This window comes from Brienomyrus brachyistius, chromosome 25 (genome assembly GCF_023856365.1).
Source record: "Brienomyrus brachyistius isolate T26 chromosome 25, BBRACH_0.4, whole genome shotgun sequence".
In the NCBI taxonomy this organism is placed as follows: Eukaryota; Metazoa; Chordata; class Actinopteri; order Osteoglossiformes; family Mormyridae; genus Brienomyrus; species Brienomyrus brachyistius.
Genome location: NC_064557.1, coordinates 2,483,927 through 2,505,543, shown reverse-complemented (window position 1 = coordinate 2,505,543; position 21,617 = coordinate 2,483,927). Strand labels below are relative to the sequence as shown.

The window sequence follows — 21,617 nt, the reverse complement described above, 5'->3', positions numbered from 1 at the left end:
AGGGACACATTGGGGCACATAAGTGAAGGCAAGGTGAGGTATGGAAATGCACTTTACCAGAAAAAAACGCAAGTGAACTGAAAGAAAAGTCATGACTGACGATGCTGTAAGAGGTTGTTCTTTCTCAACTATGTCATTTTACTGGATCAGTTTATAAAGGGAAATGTCTTTTCCCCTTCAGGTGGAGTTTAGCTATGGGTAGCGTCAGCGACCCCCCCCCCCAGCAACAAAAGCCCAGCTCCACCAACCACGAAGCATTCTGTGGGCGTACAGAACGACATCCTGCTTTTGGAGTAACAGCTTGAAGCAGGGAAACAGAAAATTAGGGACAGAAAGTTCTGTGGGATAGTTATTAAGCTAGCAACTTGTTGAGACATTCCTTCAAAATTTTCATTCATTTTTGTTTGTACTAACCTGATAATTAACCAGAAATTCTAACTGATATAAACTCTACTTTGAACTTCGTAGATTAGACCTTCATACTATCGAGGTCCTTAGTCTGTAATCAGTAAAAATAACACGATACAGTAAAATACGATATCTCACCTGTGACCTATTCTGTCAGGGTGATCATATTTCAGTAAGTGCCCTCGCTTTCTACAGATCCACTAACTGATAAATAAGAAGCACATCGTAAATACTTAATAGTCTCGTAGCCTACTGTAGCTTTCAGCGTCGACACGAATCAAAGTTAGTTCAGCGCATAAGCTCTCAAGGCGGAATAATCGGGAGAAAAAAAGCCTCTGCGCTTCCTTACCGTCGGTGATTCCTTCGAGGAACCCCAACTGTTCCAGGACCTTGACCAGCACGGCCACCACCACCAGCACGGCGATCATCTCGAGTCCCTCCAAGTTCATGGTCGTGTTAGACCATGGTCCCGTCACGCCGGCAAGGAAACCGCACTGGGCCCTCCTGACTTCAACTACGCTGAGGCAGTCGACATCTCAGCTTTAGGCAGAAAAGACGGACCCGGAGTGGAGGGAGGGAGAGAGAGAACGGGGGGAGAGTGAGGACGTGAGTGCGCCCATCGTCAGCGGCAGGGGTGGGAACCGGATGAACTATCCACTGCCAATTACCCAGATCCTTGTTATCTTGCCTCCGCAGTCAGACGCCCATGAATTAAGGGAGACATCAATCCCCTGATGCCCCAGCAAAGGTGTGATAGCCACACATCAGGGATAACACCCCCCCCCCTACTCTGCCCAGGGGACTCAACATAACATTGTCCAGTATAATCTGTTGCTGGGGCAACGAGACCTCAAACAAACAAGTAGCTCCGTGGCCCAAAGCTTACATTGGAATAGGAGCGTGCTCATCGAACCGTATTGAATTCCCATAAATTTCACAAAGGAGCGATCAGCCATAAATGAACGTTTCGCCGTCACGAAAGAAAGGCTAACTCCTATAATAACACGGTCCTTTGTCCGGGTCAATATCTCATGATCAATAATGCTGAAAACATCCTAAATTATCCATGGTGAATTGTTACCCGTCGGACGATGCACTCCATCTCCAAACATTCTAGTCTGCATTCCGCAAAAAGACGAAATTTTTCTTCAAAAGGAAACAGCAGCTAAAGTTATTTTTCTCATTTGACACCAGGAGCAAAGCCTTTTAGATGAGCGGTAATCAATGAAAACATTGATTATTCACAAGCAGTAGAGTAGCTACGATAAATGGAAAAATAGAACTTGCTTGTGGAGGTGCTATGAAGAAAGTATTAAAACTGACGTAGCCTAGAGTTCCATAAGTTTACTTTCTCCAGAACGGGCTCACCGTCAAATTTACCCGACGAGCCAATTTGTTAAAAGCTCCCCGGTAAGTGACCCGCAAAAGCACCCGGTGATCCAGTGATAAGTGGTCACAGCTCCAGTTTCACTCTAGGCCTCATTTCCCTCAACAGGGAGTTGTGAACCCGACTCCCCCCTCATCGTCCTTCCTTGTACACCATGGCTGACTGAGTAGTGAAAGTAGTGGACTACGTACGGGATCAAGTGCTGATGGCTACTTTTGAGGAACGTAAAGGCGAAGCAAACGCAGAAGCAAGATCCGACGAAAACGAGGAAGATTCAGCATTAATACTGGTAACGAGGCATCCAACCAAATCACGTGTTAATCTGAATTCGTATGTTAAAGTGCATCCCTCATAAAACAAGGCCCTTTTGTCTGTGTTCTGACACATGACATTTTCTGAATGTATGCGGAACTCTTTTAAACTACATATCATGCTTCGATCTCACAAGCGCTATATACTATACCAGTCAAAATTCTGGACACACCTGCTTTAAATGCATTCATTCCTATTTTAGCTATATGATTCACCAGATAGTAAAAGGCCTCAAGGTAACTTAGTAGTTCATGTCCAATATTGCAACAACCAGGAGAAATGTTCAACATCTCAAATATCTCACGAATATACGCTACTCACATAACCTCGAGGTGTGCTTAGGGTCGTTTTCTTGTTGAAAACCAAGTGATTTTCAGTTTGTGTGTCCAGACTCTTGACTGATATCGCAGTGTACGGATCCTGGAAGTTAATGTGAAAGTCTGACCATTTGGGGGCAGCACTGATGCGGTTATTGGTGTTCTGAACATTGCCGGCATTAGGGAATGAATAAAGCATGCTAAGAGAGTCAAAGGAGAGTCAAAGGAGAGTCAAAGGAGAGTGAAAGACGAGTCAAAGGAGAGTCAAAGGAGAGTGAAAGACGAGTCAAAGGAGAGTCAAAGAAGAGTCAAAGGAGAGTCAAGGGAGAGTCAAAGGAGAGTCAAAGAAGAGTCAAAGAAGAGTCAAAGGAGAGTCAAAGGAGAGTCAAAGGAGAGTCAAAGATTCTTCATTGCCGCTGCTTAAAAAGCACAGATACAGAAGAGGAGACATTTATTCACACAGGAGGGTATTTTCTCTGAGAACAGCATGCAGAAAATCTGAGATTCTGCTAATTCTGACATAAGGCATTGCAGCTTAAGAGCACTGTCACATCCACCTTACCAGCGGGCGACCAGAAAGCAATTATAGCACCTCTGCTCCAGTCTTCAAGCTGCGTTAATCAAAAGCAACTAATAACAAGCAGCACGTGACCTCGATTTTCCACCCCGAAACTCACCGAAACCATGTCTTCGTAGTCGTGCCTGTTTACTTCAGAAGTGCCATCCGAACTTCAATGCGCTGACATGCCAGTCTATACCTCTGATTTAGATCTTATCAAGAGTGGAGTCTGAGATCAAGTGATACGTTAACAGGATCCATCTAGTGTATGAGGGAAGTCAGGATGGATTTCAGGCATGGAAATGGAAGTCAGAAATTCTTCTCAGAAAATACCAAGTGCCATCAACAAATACTGAGAGGTCCTCTCTGAAGGTTACAATGAAATTATTCAAAAATGTCACCAAGTAGAGGCATTATGGTGGACCAGCATTTCTACAGAGCATCATTTAATTACAGGGGCCATCAAGTATGGCACGTAATGATCTCCTCAAATGAGTCACGATTATTAGCTGATTAGATATGACCATAGGTGTGGTTTCCCACACTGCAACCTAAGAACCTTCAGCCCTATCTCAAGTGATCCGAAAATCCTTTACGTTTAAACATCTGTGCACTGTAGCACATTCGGGCAAGATTTCATTTAAACTTTGGGCACGATGTTTTAAATACCACTTGTTGCTTGACAAGAGTACATCCTTGATGTATGTCCATATGCAGGGTAATACAGCCGAGAGCGTCTTGAAGAAGCAAATTGTAGATGGAGTTTGACGAGAGCGCCCTTCAGGCCGATAACCTTTAAAAGAATAGAATTAGTCACATGTTAATCTTGTTTTGGTGTCATCAACATCTAATAATGGATCTGGGCATTGCGAATGTGGCAGGATGTACCCTCTGTGCCCCCACCAAGCGGGAAAAAGCCAGGAGGCCCAATGCTCATTCGCCATCGGACAACGTGAATAAAGAGCTCAATTGCAAATTTCTCTCACTGATTACATAATAAGGACACAGACTCATAATAAAGGATATTTGTCAATGGATCGATTTCTATGATGCAATTTAAAAGAAACGCTAAATGAATCTGGCAGTGATGTTCTAAGTTCTCTGCAATGAGACAGCATTTATTATTTGCAGATAAATGACAAAATTTAATTTCACAGGCTGAGGAGTTTTTACTTCATTTTGTTCTGAGTAAATGTGGCCATGGAGATTGATGGACACATCCAGGAATTGGCAAAAAGGAGAAAATAAGGTAAAGTAAAATTTTTGAATTCTGGTGTTCAGGGTCTTAGTCTCACACACGATCTGCTAGTGCTCACCTGTTACTCATTTGCTAAAAAGCTGCAAAATGAAGAATTTCACTTACCATTTAAGGGATATAGAAACAGATCTACTTCTTTCTCTTAATATCACAAAACCTTTCAGGGATCGTCTTCCGCAGAGCAGATCAGGACCTTTGAAAATGACCTCACATCCATGCTTTTTCTAACCTCACCTCTGCTAGGGAAGTGACGTAACAGTCACATAGACCATCTTGCGTGACCGAGTGAGAGTCAATGTCAGGGTTCCCTGACGATGAACAGGCACATCCTTGTAAAAGTCATTTCGACGTGTTCTATCTGACAACGGCATTAATGAATATTTTTTCAAAATCAAACAAAAACAAACATACCCAGACGTCAATGTGGTTCAGCAATGAGTACGATATGATGCAGGCAACACATTTCCACATGAAAGGACTAAATAAGAGCCATAATAATAGATAATGAAGATAATTTGATGCTCGTAGCCTAGTAGTTAAATGTGGGCTCTACTTCAAAGACGAAAGCTAATGCTGCTGTAAACCTATGGCAGGGATCCATAAAATCCCCCAAAGGTTACATGAAACAGGGTCCGACAGACAGGCCGTGTCCAATAAAGATGTTAGATGGTGCTCCTTAAACCCGCAGAACCGCAGAACGTGTCATTAACAGAAGCAAGCTGGCGGCCTTAACTAACGGGAGCTACTTCGTTTGGCTCTCACGTTCACAGCGTAAGCTCAGCGCCTCCACTTAGGTGTTTCGTGCCTTCAAGAAATCCCCGTTCTCAAGCTTTTAACTGTTTGTAAATAAGGGAATATCAAGCTTTTGGTGCAAAAGCAGAGGGTTATCGTGGGTCTAACAGGAATGAAGGTCTTTGGAATTTATTTCAATGCATCTGGAAATGAACAGTCAAAACGTTCCAATAATATAGGTGCTGTTAGGTCAGTTCAGTTTCAACGATGCCAAACATCCACAGTAAGTAGCACTGGAAGTCAAACTGTGGAATCGGTTCGGGGTTGTAGCTTTACGCCTAAAGATTTCATCGCCGACCTCATGCTGTTGAACATAAACCAGCTGCGGGGGAAATTTAGGACTGAAAAAAAAAGACTGTTGGAAGATGGATGGACAGAAAGAAAGAATTTTTTACTCTGCCACACCAGTTATGTGTGATTCTGCTGCCCCCACTAGAAGATCAAAGGTACTGCAGCACAATATACATTTTGCCACCAAAAATGCATCCTTTCAATCAATACACTTGATAGTGTCCCACATGATGCTCATCCTCATAGCTTTAAGACTGTTTAAAAGCAGATTAACATGTTTCAGACGGTTTATTTTAAAATGAGCCTAAGAGCATACATCATGCATTTCTACTTTGAGATAGAATTCAGGGCTTGTCTGAATCCTTGCAAAGTGGAACAGCTTGGTTACGAGATAGTGACTTCTGAAGAGGATTTTTCTGAAACATACTCAGAATCGTTGAGACCTGTTGTAATCACTGAGATGTGCAGACAAACAGTTAGACCCAAAGTTAATTTTTTGATAGCGAATGTTGTGCTTTTCTGCTGTTTTATATCGCTATCAATTGTAGAAGGAGTGCTATGGGTCTCTTTGTCCACAAGAGGGCAACCTCATCCACTTTACTGCTCAGTCTTGAAGCTTTGAGCATTAGATGTATGTGATCCTGTGTCGGTCATCTAACTTGCATCTGTTCCCTGCCTGATCTCCGGTCTGTCTGGCAGAGACAGGGATGTAGCCAGAAATTCTGCCCCCACCCCCCCGACTAAATGCCCCCTTGGGCCCTCTACTTGGGTTTACAAGTCTGAAGATATACTGGTAGATATAATTTGCCAAGTGAGGGTAGTGTCTGATGGCGGATTTTGCTCCCCCGACCCGAATCTGCCGCCACGGTCTCCCGGTTGTACTCGTCTATCAATTGCTTTTTCACACCTAAGTCCCAGCAAGACTGAACAGCCAGACTCAGGGTTTGCAGGACAAGGTAACCGGCGCTCTCTGTCAATGCGGTCGCAGTTTTTCGACTTTCGAAACTGGGGCACTTGGCAAAATCGCCGACCAGCAAAAGCACATTTCCATAAAAGGCACCCCGGCTCTGAGAGACGGCCCCTGCCAAAGCATCCTGCGGCACCTGTACCCTCGTCCCGAATTAGAGCTGCCCTTCAAAACGTCCGGCACTGGGTGGAGCCACTCGCTGCCGGCTGGAGTCGCGCTCTTACGAAGCAGATTGACTTCATTCACAGAGACTGTCAGCGGACGTTAAAATATACAAAGCATATAGCAAACAATGTTGCGTGTCTCGCACGGACTTCATCTCAGGTGACAGACCCGTCTACTGTAACCACACGTAAAAGGGGGGGGGGGGGAGTTCAATGGTGGCTATAGGAGGTTACAGTGAGTCTCTGCTCTCTGGCAACGTCGGCCGTTAGATGTGGAATGAAAATTATCCATTAATGCAAATATATTGGAACCTGTATTTTCACAAATGCCGCCTTGTTATTCTTTGAAATAGACACACATACACACACACACACACACACACACACACGCACATACACACACACGCACACACACACACACACACACACACACACATACACACACACACACACGCACACACACACACACACACATACACACACATACAGCCGAGAAAGCAGGATCAGGCCATTTATCTGGTTTTAAGGGCCTCGCTTATAAGCAGCTGGAATGAAAAATCTTTGACTCTCCTTTGACTCTTCTTTGACTCTCTTAACATGCTTTTGGGAGGTTAAGGGCCTCGCTTATGAGCTCAAAAGAGGTGCAACTGTTCTGCTAAGGCTCGAACCAGCAACCTCACAAACACAGGCGCAGAGTAACCCCCCCACTGAGGGACACTGAGATATTTAATAAAATGAGTATCTCATTTTATCTGCCAGCTCAGGCGTCAGGACACAGTGTGGAGACGACGGAACAGTCCGGCTCATGACAGGTGCCCTTCTACTCTTCGATGCATCATATTTTTAAATTAAAATGCAGGCTTTTTTTTGTAATATTTAACAACCTAGGTCCTGTGAAACTGCAACACACCAGAGATATTTAATATGAAATGTATGAATCACTGCAGTAGCTTTTAGGTTTTGATTCAAATTTACATCCGTATGTCGATAACACCAGTTTGTAAGAATTATGGGTCACTGGCCTACTACAAATAATGACAGATCCATTTTTAAACCTTGCAGAAGAGCACGATATCGCTGTAGCAGGGTCCCCCAATCCGATGTTCACGTCCATCTGTTCAGAGCACTAAGTGTCATCTTCCCAAAGGTTATTTCCTGTGTTTCCATGGAAATCCATTTCCCGCCTAGCATGTCAGTTGCCTCTTGATGTGTACAATCTGTTAAGTGCTAATTTTGCCACTGTTTATTTGCATACTCCTCGGGGAATATGCTAACCGCAGCTCATATGTCATTAATAAAGAAACGTTTCCTTACTCCCCGGTCAGCTTCACTCCGTTCTGTATCTTTAGGGGCATTGCTGGAGCGCGTAACGGGAAGACACTCTCCTGGATTACTTAACCTGTTCAAACATGCATCGGCTTGGGAACTGCACAACCTCTGAGCTAATAGGTTTCCTTCTCCAGACATAAAGTCAACGCGGCCTACTAAGCTACTTCCACGTCGACAGTGGTGGGAAAAAAAAAACCCTAATTCTGTAAAGGAATCTCATTCGGATTTCAGTATCGGAAAACTGGAGCACCTGCCCGAAAATGGCTTTGTAACCTCATTGTGTGATACTGCATCCTCTATCAATAGGCTGGCAATGGTGTAACGTTAAAGAACTTTTCAGACAGGAAATCAGGATGATAGAATTAAGCCCTCAGTGCCGCAGTAATAAAAGACAGCTGCAAACTTCACACTTTCTTGCTGAGTAACATTTCCATTTCATATACAATTGTCATTCTGTTCATTTTTCCGCCTCTGTGAATACCTTATGTATTTTGCTTGAATTAAACCGGATTGTTTATTCTAAACCCGGTAGCTTGGATTCCTGCCGTTTTCATAGCTCCAGCTCAAGGCCACCGCAGGTGCCAGTTGTTCGGTACAGGTCACCAAGGATCTTCTTAGCTATTGTCTAAAGGATCGTCGTCTACTCCCACCTGAAATGCTGTACTAACGAACTGAGCCAAACGCCAACACTGAAATGAGGCAGACAGAGGGGAGACCATAATTAAACATTCCTGAAGCAATCTGGGCCTCATAAATATGGAAATTGTAAATCCTAAAATCTGGTAAATGACATAAGTAGATGAGAGAAGCTCCTGAATTAAGATCAGTCAGAGGCAGCTACCCTGCTGCTCCCAGTTGCCACTGGTCTGTCGCAGTGGCGGACAGCATGTTGCCCCAGAACACAGAGCCTGTCCAAATCCACGAGGAAAAGAGATGGATGGATTGGTCACCCTCCCCTGCCACACACCGTCAACCTGCCACAACCTCACTCCAGCACCTGCTAGGTCAGAACTAATCTCGTCCATTTCTTTACACCTGACCCAACTTCTCAATTCTTTAATGACTGCTGTCTGGGATCATTGAAATACGTTTCAAAGGTTTAAGTATGGCTAATATGCTAGTGACTACAACATACTGCTGGTTACAGTATTTCATTATCCAGTCATGATGTTACAAAACTGACATTGCACTTTTAAAGTCCTCAGCCAGCAAGTGATGGTGTTTCTTAGAGCCGGGCGATTCCGGATGACCTGCAGCTACTCTCCATCTCACTTCTTCCCGTCTCTAATGAGGGAAGGGCGGCGTTTGTGCCGTGCGTCTGCTTCTCGTCAATGAGGAAACGCACCCCCGCAACTGCCTCCGCTGCTGAAGCACATTAGAGAAAACATTACTCTCCTCTGTCGTTCACATCCGTGTTTCGCCTCCTCGCTAGCAGAGACCCCTCCTCTATTATCCTGGAGAAAGACGTAAGAGGTTTCTCTGGGAAGATCAGGTTCTAAACCTTAGACAAGATTTACTACAGTTTGTGGTATAAAGCACTTGGCATTGTCAACTGATAGGTTGAGTCACACAATACTGTAAGTGAAACACACTCAGTGGCCATTCTGTCGGATATCTATTGGACATAAACTGCATGCTCGTCCAGACAGTGCAGTCGAACATGCGACCGAAACTGAATACATACAGAGTCACACAGACAGAGGTCCAGTTACAACGTGTCTGATCATTAGAATGTAAATTACGAACGCAGTGCGGTTCTTAGTGCCCTTCCTGGTGGGTCCCGCATCACAGAAACAGCCAACCCTTCCGGCATTTTCACCCATTGCAGTATCTAGAGTTTAGTAGCGAAAACATTCAGTCAGCAGACGTTTTGTGGTGACAAACACCTCGTTAATGGGAGAGGTCATGGGAGGATGTACAGACTCGTTAAAGCTAACAGGAAGGCGACGAGCGCAAAAATACCAGCTCAGTACAACACTGGTGTGTGGGAAGGCTTCTTTGTCCCAACGCTTAAAGCCATATTCTGGAGACAAAAATTGCCAGTTTAGCTAACGAAGGAACCACCGACTCTGCGGCCTCGATTGACTTACCGTCGCTTTCATGCTGATATTATGCAGCGTGTTTGTGGAGTGTCCACGCTCACAGCTTACCGCCGCTTCTCCCAGATCACCTTCTGAGCCATTTAATTTCATTTCACCACTGATGTACCATGGCATTCATGCATGGCATAAATAAAAATCCTGCATCTCGAATCTCTCCACAGGTGCAACAAGTGCTCTTCTGTCTGTCTGGCTATATTAAAATATACCATAATTGTCATTAGATCTGAAACTTGTGACCTAGCGTTCCAGATGACTTATAATTTTAATAAATAACAAATTATTATTTTACTAAATCCTATACAGAGGTGGATGGCATAGCTACAGGAAGTAAAAATCCAGATCGAGATTTTGTTTCAACCAACCAGTTGAGAATAAAGAGTCACAGTCTCAAAATTCTTTAGTTGAAGCAAAATCTTTTACTTTCTGGACCTGAACAATCCGCCTCTGGTCCTAAAGTCCAGATTGTTTTTTTCCTAGTGTTCTAAAGACACGGCGTCTTTACATGTTGTCTTCCGTTCAGACCCTTTCTCCTTTATCCATCCCGTAACCCTCTTCTTATGCTAATATTCTGTGGAAGAAGAAAGTAGCACTTCTGCTCACTAAAACCCAATTAATGTATTAGCTTATGAAGAGCCTCGTGAGGATAACACAGAAAATGTTACTTTCTCCCGGATCCATCATCATAGATAAGAAGTGCAGTGGCCCCTCATAGACGAATGAGCTCTGAAAGATGCTGTCGGTGGAGTTATCATTTTCTGCGAATATTGGTCCAGGGCTCTGCACAAAGGAGCCATATCCTGAAGCAGCCTTTTGGCTGGCAGCTATGGACGCCCCACTCGTCTGCTCCACCCTGTAAAGTGGTTTTTAATCGCAAACGACTAGGGAGAGGAAGGTACCGGCTATGAAGGAAGCCCAGGACGGAGCTCACCTTGCAGGGAGGAGTAACAGGCTTTGCCAGCTGTGAAGGGACAGCCATGACTTCGCGGGAGTCGTACCGTTTAATGTCCTACTCAGAGGAGGACATAGACAACTTCTGGATGAGTCAGTACCATGGTAGACTCCGAAAACGAGGCTGCCCACCAGGACGCCGTTTGAAGGACATTGCAGTAAGCAAACTGCTTTGTATGACAAAGATACATGGAGGATTAGCTTGTGTCTTGGCATTGTGTAACAGTTCCAGAATAAGCCTAAAGGTTCCGAGGAAACAGGAGTGTATAACACACAGTCAGGGTCGTCTTTCGTTGCAAACACAGTCAGGGCTGTTTGTATTTCTGCTGCACTTCAACAAGATTCAAAAAATGACCAGAGAATGAATGTTGCACTTCTTGTAACATCATAACATTATTCTTTCCAAACCAGTTTGCGATTCATCTATGAGTCGTCGGTAATAATGAATGGACTTGCTAATGTAGACAAAAATACATACTAGAGCGTTGTAAGCTGCTCTAGTGACTCACTGAGTGTTTCACTGAGACCGGAGGAGAGGTCAAGTGCGTCTGTTAGGAGCCACTGGTGTAGGAGACAGTGTGTTCAGGTTATAGTTTGTAATCTAGGCCAGTGTTTCCCAACCTGGTTCCCGAGTACACACATATGGCTCACGGTTTTGCTCCCTCCTAGCCTCCGACAGGCTACTTTGCAGCTGGAACTACTAGGGAGAAAAAACATCTGGACTGTATGGGGGTCCCTGAGAACCAGGTTGGGAAACATTGCTCGAGGCCGGGGGAGGGGGGCAATGTTATCCGCAAAGGGCCGGTGTGTGTGCAGGTTTGTGGGATAACCTGTAGGTCAGCTGTTCAAACCCAGGTGTGAGGACTCTACAGCCAATCAGTCCTCTAATTAGTAATTAGGGAGTTGCAGAGGAAACCTGCTCACACAGCGGCCCTTTCTGGGTAAGACTGGCCACCGTTGCTCTAGGCAAACTAATAATGCTATTTCATTGTCCCTTGTAGAATTTATATGTATAAGCGGATTGAAAATCAATGTCCCAGGGAAAGGTGTGTTTTCTCCTCCTTAAGAAGGTCGGGACAGAGTCAGGTAGTCCTTTCCTTGCAGGCCGACAGCACCACGATGGTCTGTTTAGCATTCAGGGCGACTAACACGCATGTGTGAATGGATGACGACGGGGAGGAGACTCTGTCTGTGTGACAGGCAGCTGCGAGCCGATTAAAAAGGCACAGTAAAACGGAAATGAGCTTTGTCGTCCATGCGCCGGTGCTTGCAACGAACCCAGCCCTTCCTCAGTGCCATTCGCAGCTGATTAACAAATGCTCTTGCCTCAAACGCAATGCCCCAAGGTAGAACTTATTGTAACAAGAGAACAATTCACATTACTGTTGTCCTAATGCAGTGGTTCTCAAACCCGGTCCTTGGGCCCCACCGCCCTGATTGTTTTCCAGCTATCCCTGCCCTACACACTGCTGATTACCTGGGTCAAGTGTCTTCAGTCAATCAGAAGCTGAAAGACAGCTGGGACAGCTTGTGTGTGGGGCAGGGATAGCAGGAAAACAAGCAGGGCAGTGGGGCCCGAGGACCGACTTTATGAACCACTGTCCTAATGTATGTTTAATAAGACTATTGTATACATATATTACATGTATATAAACCAGACTGATGCTCTATTCATAGATCTTACATGTAGATACTGTGACTTTTCACTTGATCAGGGTTGCTGTTTCTCTTTGGGAACCTGAATACATCAGTACCACGGATGCACACAGACTACGACACTTGTGCAAAGGTCCTGAACAAACACACTGCATAAAACCAACATGAAAGCGATGACAAGTCAAATGAAGCATGCGTCAAACGAACAATGCATCAAACGAAAAAGCTAGTCTGCATGAGCCTCTCATCTCCACCACTGCTGAGCGAATAGCCGGCATAAAGAGCAGAATTACTCTGCGGAATCTGCCCTCCGGACATAAAGCATGAAATTTATAGACCTACACATCACACACGGCAGTTTCTCTACCAGAGAACAAAAAGCTGATTTTAATCAGCGCATTAGAAATATTAACTTAACCACGCATGTGACGTTATTGCCGCTATCAAGGATGTCTGTGGCAACAAGTTCAATTCTGAAACGCAAATGAAGGCGAGAGAACATCGTGGAATAATCTAAATACACGATCTCAGCGTTCATTAGAGGAACACGGTGCCGCAGTTCATAGAGGAACAAAGCTGGGAGAAACGGTTCGATTGCAAACTGATTGTAAATTAACAAGGCGTGCAGACAATAAACAGCACATGATGGCGAATAAAAGTGGGCCGCTTCATTTTTTTTGACTGAACCCAGTAAACCTTTAATACTTCACATCCAGTGTCCTTGAATCCAGAACCTTCTTATCTGATAGTGAGGAATGAATCCTTCTCCATTAGCATGGGGCTGAAACCACAAGGCACAATCGTTGCTCCTGCAATGATTTTTAATTTGAGTTTCTCATAAACCCGCTGCCGTCTCCAGCCACAAACCTCAGACAAAATCACTCAGTAGCCAGACGGGCTTCTCTCTATGTCCTGCTTCCAAAAATACACAGGCATTTCTCTTCAGCGAAGTGCTTATCACTTACAAACACACAAATGGGAAAGCCTATTGCATTTGCCCGAGGCCGTAATTGGTAAGAGAATTGGCTTGCGTGGGTTGCCTAGAAACAATTCGGAAAAACACAAATAAACTGTAAATTTTAATTTTAATTCTTAAATATGCCTTTGGGGAGATGAGTGTTTCTGCACTAACAACAAAAATAACCGACATAATACCTCGCTTCACACTCTTCTGTATCCTGCTCTTCCTGAGTTTATTCTCATTAATTTAACCACCTGTATTTTATAACATATCCTCCGGAAATGTTATGTATTGTTGCTTGAACAGGAAGAATTAATAAAGAAAACTGAAAATAGACACTTATTGTAAGTAACAAACTGTGAGACATAAACCGTGATGCTCAATGTGTCTCCCATTGTGGTTTTAAATTAAAAAAGAAAAATTATATATATATATATATCCTAAAACCAAAAGGGCAATAAAAATTTAAGATGAGAGTATAGGAGCATGCAGCCTCAATGCAGGGATTAAATAGATTTTTACGGATTCTTTACTAGTTCTGTAGCCTGTCTTGACAGAAAGAGGGTTCCCAAGTGACTTTGAACTGGGAACAACTGTGGATGGATTTACATACATCACTGACAAAGGTCGGTGGGGAACAGCCAGCAAAAGGAAGGACCGACATCAATCAGTCAAGAAAAAATGGCAGCCTGATCTCCTTGATGCAGTGGAAGGGTCGGTGTCCTCACCACGAGTACCCAGAATGCCTTGCTGAACAACAGATCAGTGATCCCGCAAAAGGTGTGCAGATCACAGAGGCTGGCATTTGCGGAACTGATTCAATAGTCAAAAGCTCAGTTGATACGCTTTGGGCGATGGCCACTTTGGTTTTCCATGAGGTTTAACCCAGCAGATAAGGGTATGGAGGACAGGGAAGAGGAGATCTTCTTAGGTAGCCAAACACGTAGCACTATCCATATGAATAATAACGTTCATGTTCCCAGAGTGATAGTTATGTTGCTTTGGCTTGTACATGGCCAGTAGCATAATACGTGAGAGTTCAGGTTTCAATTTCTCTATATTTTATCCGTTCAGGCTTGGTCCACTTCATTAACACCCAGGTTTGCACAACACTAGCCTCCTCGACTCTCACACATCGCACTGAGCCAGCATGTAGATTCATTCATCCATAGTCCAAAGCGAAAACGCTGAGGGATCATCTGCCCCAGCAGACAAAGCGAGGATGTACAGAATTCTCCTTGCCGCTACGGCGTGGGTGTCATGTTTCAGCAAGCGCACGGGCAGACAAACGCTCCTCTCCAAGCGCCATTAGCGAGCGGACAGACAGGAAGTGAAGGAAGCCGTCTGGAGCTCGACTGTGATTTGTCTCCATTCGGATGGAACTGAAGGATTTTATGAGCGGTAACCTGAACCATTGGCTGGCATTAAGTATTCAGGAGTAGCCTGGAAGTGCAGGACAGGTGCAACATGAGCTGCTAGGAATCAGAGAGGCAGGGGAGAGACGAATAGCGGCTAAGCTCCGGCCCCAGCTCTTGCCAAGGCCTCTGAAGCTATGTTGGCGTAGACCAGGGGCACTAGGCCAGGGAGCAAAGAATTCCTTTCTGTGAAGTGAGAAGGCTGCCTCACGTGGGCACCGTGACCAGCTGTAGCATCGATGCTGCCCCAGGCTACTGCCTCAGTGAAGCTGAGCTGGTAGCCATGGGACCAGTGAATCAGATCAGCACACCACTTCAAACAGTATGAACGATCTCCTGGTGTCAAACGTGTTTCCCCTTCAGTTCCCCATAAACCTGAATGAATTAGGTCCTCGGAGTCCCAGGACAGAGCAATGAACTTTCTTCAAATCCCTGGTGTTTGTTTCCTGCTTTTACATTAGCATGATAAAATGAGACACGTTGGTTTAACTCCCAGCACAATCCCTCACACCTAGAGCTAACAGAACAAAACAAAATACAACCGATCGAGTCACAAAATGGTGGGTCCACGAATCCCAAATTAAATGTTAAATTAAACCTGTGGATTGATTATTTCTCTGCATCCAGTAATTATCATATAATAAATCTTGAGTGCTTGTAAATCTGCCCTGCAGCATTTTTTTGTCACCTTAGTAAAGTAATTTGATGCAAATGGCTTATGAATGCAGATCTACGGAGAGCGCAGAGGGACAGCAAAGTGGAGCATCGTGTCACAGGGACAAGGAATTGTATTTCGTAATATTCACTAACGCAGAAGATTGACTTTCCACTCGGGAATTATTATGTCGGAGCATAGATCTAACTTGTTCATTACTTTGGCAGAATAATTACATTTATTAAATCATGATCAACTTTTATCAAACTTTTAGAAATGCACGCACCTGAGGCTATCGGGGCAAAAGGCAGTATTTTAGTCTTTAATTACCTTCACATATAAATGTTTCACATCTACTCTGATAATATAATCAAAAATCAGCCCCAAAAATGAATTATACATAGCTACTGTGTGAGTGGGCATAGTGTTAATCGGGGGAGAGATCAGGTAGCATTAGCCTTATAAACAGTGATTCATTAGCTCATACACAAAAACCTTAGATCCCTCTGGCAGTTGACTGTCACCCTGTCAGGGCCAAGACCTCCAGGCCTTTTTCGGTGATGCTGGCTTCTCCATATATCTCTAGCTTTCGGTGAAGCTGCTGACTGCCTACTGGGTCGTAAATATGCGACTGGAGTGACACATTTTGCGAATCTGTGGATATCCTATAGGAGATACATACAGATATATATATATATATATATATATATATATATATATATATATATATATATATATATATATATAGACACACACAAACACACAGAACTGTAAACAATCTTTGTGGGGACCGCTCATTCATTTCTATAGGAAAACTGCTAATGCTAACTATGACGACCTTAACCTCTACCCAGTCCTAACCATAAGCATAAGTAACCAAACCAAAAATAATAATAAAAAAACGGTGTTCATCACATTGTGGGGACATTTGGTCCCCACAAGGTAAGGTATATACATGTATGCACACACACACACATGCATATACTCTGTCCATTCAACAATTGATATCGATTACTGCTTATGCAACACAGGGCTGTAGAGTGCATATGTATAGTCAGGGATAAGTCCCTGTTGTGTCATTTGTTCAGGAATTAAAGAGAGACATTGTTGTGTGTGTCTGTGTCCCCTTTCCGGATTCCCCTTTCCAGCTTTGCATAATGAAAAGATGTTTTGAAGCGAACCCTTTAAACAAAGGAAGGCAGAGCTAATTCCAGGGTGACATTAAGACAGTTGCTGAGCTGGTAACCTAGAGACAGTGTGTGGCTGTGGACGAGGCCGGGGTCCAACTCATTACTCAGCTTCCCAGTTCTGCCTCCCCCTGACAGGTGGCTGATCCTCTCTGCAGGCCTGCACGATTAGCATTAGCACGGGGGGGGGGGGGGGGGGTTCCACACCCGGAAGAGTCACTTCCAGCTGAACGAAACCCGACATTTTTGTCAGATCGAAATCACAGAGCTTAGCACCACATGTAGTGCATTCACCTGAAGACAGATCAAATTGTGTGAAATAGCTTAAACACAAACATGTTTACAAAGGCTAAATGTAACAGTCTCAAATCTTAAAATAGGTCTTAAAATCAATGTCCAGTGTATATTTCTTAGAACTCTCACGTACACTTCTGTAATGACTAGAAATCTCTGCTGGATAAGGAGTTTGACAGATGGACGGATGGATGGATGGGTGGGTGGATGGATGGATGGATGGATGCACATCTGTTCCAGAATATGCAATAGATATAAGAAACATTTGGTATGTCAAGTTCTTATTATGAGAAAATCAATTTCCAGATTTTCTAGGAAAAACAAAGACTGGTGAGAACATCTTGCCTGTTTCTTAACTGCCCGAGAAACAACTGCTAATCATTCAACCAAACCCCAGAAGCTAATTAGCAAGAATAATTTGAACTGCAAGAATAATGTGAACTTTGCATCTTGTGAACCACGTAAAGTAACACTCCAGCCAGGCATTCTGAGCAGCCTGAACAGCCCCAAGATCTACAGGAACTTATCAGCAAATAGAAAACAAAAAATAAGAAATCAGAGTTTTAGTTTCCTTGGGCAGACCCAAAACATAAAAGAATCATTCAGCGATGAACTGCAAGCAGGCTTTATAAGAAAGGCAAAAATAAAGCTGATTATTTCACTTGCAACTTTTTAATTTTTCAGCTTGAAGGGGAATGGAGATGAGTAAACAGCCTGATTTTTTTCGAATCCTTTCAGCAAAACAGCCTAAATATAAGAAATGAAATCTCCCAGCTTTACCATCATCCACCTTGGACACTTTAACCATCCCATCATTCCTCTTGGCAAATTGGAAGAGATGCTCATCGGCGCCGAGATCCCTTATCAAAATTTCATTCGCGTTGGCACCTATAAATCAGCTCTAAAACCTTCATAAAAGTACAGCCTTCACTTCAAACATCCTCGTTCTGGCAGCTAACCATGAACACTGCAATACCAGATTTGGTACAGAGTGTTGTTATGTGGTTCAGCGGGATAGGCTGCTGATCTATAACCATAAGGTCACTGGTTCAAATTCCCGCACCTGTACAGTGGCGTCTCTATTGGGCCCTTAAACCCCAGTCGCTCTAGGACAGGGGTCACTGACATGGTGCCCGCGGGCACCAGGATGCCCCCAAGCCCCACGTGAGTCGCCCGTGGACCTGTTCTAAAAATAGCACAACTCACCAGTGAGCAGCATCTAAAATGAAATTTTATCCTGCTGCTATTCTTCTTTAATCACATTTGCATTTATATAGATTTGAAAATGACAATATCTAAAAAAAGCATTTAAAACATGTTTATCATACTGATCAAACTTGTTATTTAAGAAGAGTATCAAACTGGTAGAATGGCCCAGTACCTGTGAAGTAGCTCTCAGTTTCAGAAAGGCTGTCTGATCCTGCTTTCACTTTGCATAAAGGCATCTGCTAAATAAAATGAAATTGTTATTGCTGAAACCTCGGAAACAAATGAAAATAATCTGAATGTTATCCCATCGGCATGTGATGTCACTCGCTATTTCACCATTCCTTGTTTTGAATGCTGGGTGCATTAGCATACTGAATCACCTCCAAGAATGTGAATACGGTAAAAATGTATCCTTCAGGAAGCCTGGGATGAATAGCTCCCAGACAGGAGTGCGGATCAGGCAAGATGCCCTTCTCGTGGGATGGGGATGAAGGAGATGAAAACCCGAAGACGGCGGGGGCACTGACAGGAAGGCGCTCGCAAAAACGGCACCGCAGAGCAAACAAAGAGCGGTCTGTGTGGTTCTGGTTTCGGACGACGGAGCTGGGGCTCTTCAGAGCGGACGTCCAGCCTGCCTGTTCTCCTCTGGCCCCTCGCTTGTTTAAAGTCACAGCAGAATGGAATCTCACGTCTGTCACGCGAGAAGGTCTGGATACGGAACAGAGCAGCTCGACACAGGAGTATTATCTCATATATACAAGACAATCCCACACTGTACCACTGGAATTACTCTCTGAATACTGTACTCTATAAAAGTATTTATGATCTCATTAAATCCTGCATATAATTTAGAGAGAATCTTATGAGGAAATGTACTTATGGTGCCTAATAGGTTTTCCAACAGTCTCTAATTACTTAAAAGCCTTAAAAGCACTCAGCTGTATCTGGGAAATAAAGTACGAAAGCAAATGCAAACAGGGAAACTGGGTCAGAATGGATAGCAGAGCGTAAGCTATAAGCTTAGGGTCACATCCTGGGCTGCTCGTCTCCGGCAGCGACTCAGGTCACCTTGTTCCTAAACACAGCTCGGACGTAACACGGCAGCTCACCAGGCTCGTGAAACACCCCCCCCACACACACACCTCCCCGGGAAGTGGTCTCTGTTGATGATTTCGAGACCCTTCGTGTCTTTGTCTGTGAAAGTGGTCCACTCACAGATCATTCATCAGTCCGCTGTATGTCCTGTGCTGTACTGTTCTGTTTATTGCAGAGTCATTACTACTGAACTTTGCTTGACCCTCTTTGCACTTTTACAGTTTAATGTCATTTATTTTGTATCGCTACCGTCTGTTGATGTGTAAATATGTTGTTTATGTTATATGTGTGTGTTGCACTACTGTGAACCAGTTATTTCCTTGGGGATTAATATATGTATGTCTGTAAAGCATGTATGTATGTATGTATGTATGTATGTATCTATCTATCTATCTATCTATCTATCTATCTTATGTGTAATACGCAGCTTCTGTCCATCCATTTTCTATACCCGTTTGTCCTATTCAGGGTCCACAGTCTATCCCAGAAGCCATACAAAGCTTTCCTGTTATTTTATTATGGGATATGTCACGTTGCACAGCCTGATTTAACTAGCAGGTGAGCATTTAATGGCTGGCTACTCAGAACCGAACCACTTATGCTGGTGCGTCCAGAACGATCCGTAAGGCAGGTTATACCTGAAGAGCCCCTGGGCGCAGGACACGCACACACACACAGTAGGTTTTCCTCACATAAGTGCCTCTTTGATTCACGCTGAGTTTCAAAACCAAAGCATCTCATACTCTGCCCACAAAGACCAGCTGCTCTTTTCACACCAACCAAATGCCCTCTTTAATATGCAGGCTGACAGTAACCAGTTGCAACAGATTGATTTGAAACTACCCCAGAAGCAGGTTCATGTAACACTTCAGAAAGACAAAGGTCATGGCTGTCAAGCGTCCTCCGTTTACAGCACATGATGATCCCCCGGTTCACGCATTGAACTTTACCTGTGCTCAGGGTGCCTGTGATTATCCGGAAGACATACTGGGCGAATTTGAGGATCTGCCGCTTGCACCTCTTCCTGCAGCCGCTCATTTTCAACGCGTGGTTCCTCGTTCCCTGCTGCTGCCGCTCGACGACTCGGAGTTCGGAGATCCTCAGCGACGCGGCGTGCTCTGTCGACCGACAAGCACTCAGCCCCAGTGCTGAGGGTGGGGGGCCGGGAGGAGGGGGAACGGGGTGGCGGGGGGGGGCAGGCACAGCTGCAGGAGGCCGCGGGCTCAAACCGGCACACGCGCCTTACGTCGTCTGTGTGGCCGGCCAGAGGCTGATCTCCCTCTTCCTCACTCGGCCAGACTTTCTGGGCTCTCATACAGCAGCTGTGTGCCGCGTCTAGCCCTATCTGTGCACATTACAGCCTCCTGGGCCTCAGGGAGGCGGAGCCTGTAAGGCCCAATGAAAGGCGAGGGAGGGGAATATAAAAGACCCACTGGGAATCTCTCCCGGTTCATTGACAGAATCAGATTTACTAGTGAGTTCCAGGATAAACAGAGACGTAAGCGTGGGGGAGATGGGGCTACTGAATTAGGTCCAGGCAGCAAGGAAGCGAAGGCGCCCCAGGTCAGGCGCAGGAACAACTTAAAAAAATTGCTGAAAATAGCAACGTCGCTAATGGAGCAGTGAGTTAGGACCCACATCCATCCCTGCTAATTACCTCCTTTACAATTATAGTCATCTGTCACAGGTGAGACTCCAGTTCGACAGGAACTGAAATGAACCCCCTCGGTGTAATTTTCATCCGCAAATCATCCACCTTCAACAGATGTCAGCGCTAATTAATAGATATTACTTAAAAAAATTCTGTGTGACAGAAAACAGCACCCAGGTTCTGCATCCAATTTCCTGGTTTCTATAATAGTAAACATAGTACGCAAGTAGCCAGAGTTAAACCGAATGGTTTTGTTTGCCCTTTCGTTTTCTTCTAAACGAACAGCCAAACGCATAATTATTAGCACAAGCAGCTCTCATCTCCCATCTGCCCAATACTGTAATTTCACTACCTGAGTCTCCTTGGAAAGTAGAGTCCCTTTAAAAATCCAACATTTTTCTCTTAGCCATGACATTATATATGTCTATATAGAAAGATCGCACATGTAGCTAGAGACCCGAGACAATATCTCTTGGCGTCCAGCTGTAAGAGCCCCGCTCTTCTATCTCGGGCAAAGCGTGTCGTGGTGTCCTTGAACGTCCAGCGGGATTCATTACCATACGTTGGTGGCCTCGTTCTCTCTCCCTGCGGAGAGGAAACCAGAACCTTCAGGCAGAACCGCTGAGCCCCGCTCCTGTTGAAATATTTAATCCCCGGGAG

General features: G+C 44.5%; 1 protein-coding gene across 3 annotated transcripts in view; it reads right to left on the bottom strand.

Annotated features, from left to right (window-relative positions):
* The window catches only part of LOC125720312 (Kv channel-interacting protein 4-like), a 41,597-nt gene extending 21,160 nt beyond the window's left edge, over positions 1–20,437 (bottom strand). The window contains exon 1 of one of the 3 annotated variants that reach the window (XM_048995548.1): positions 20,257–20,437. In XM_048995548.1, the coding sequence (XP_048851505.1) occupies positions 20,257–20,344 (88 nt within the window). In that variant the 5' untranslated portion in view covers positions 20,345–20,437. Of the gene's footprint in view, positions 1–757; positions 895–20,256 lie in introns of those variants that run through there. The other 2 variants (XM_048995549.1, XM_048995546.1) reach the window with 2 other exon arrangements.
* Positions 20,438–21,617: the final 1,180 nt, after the last annotated feature.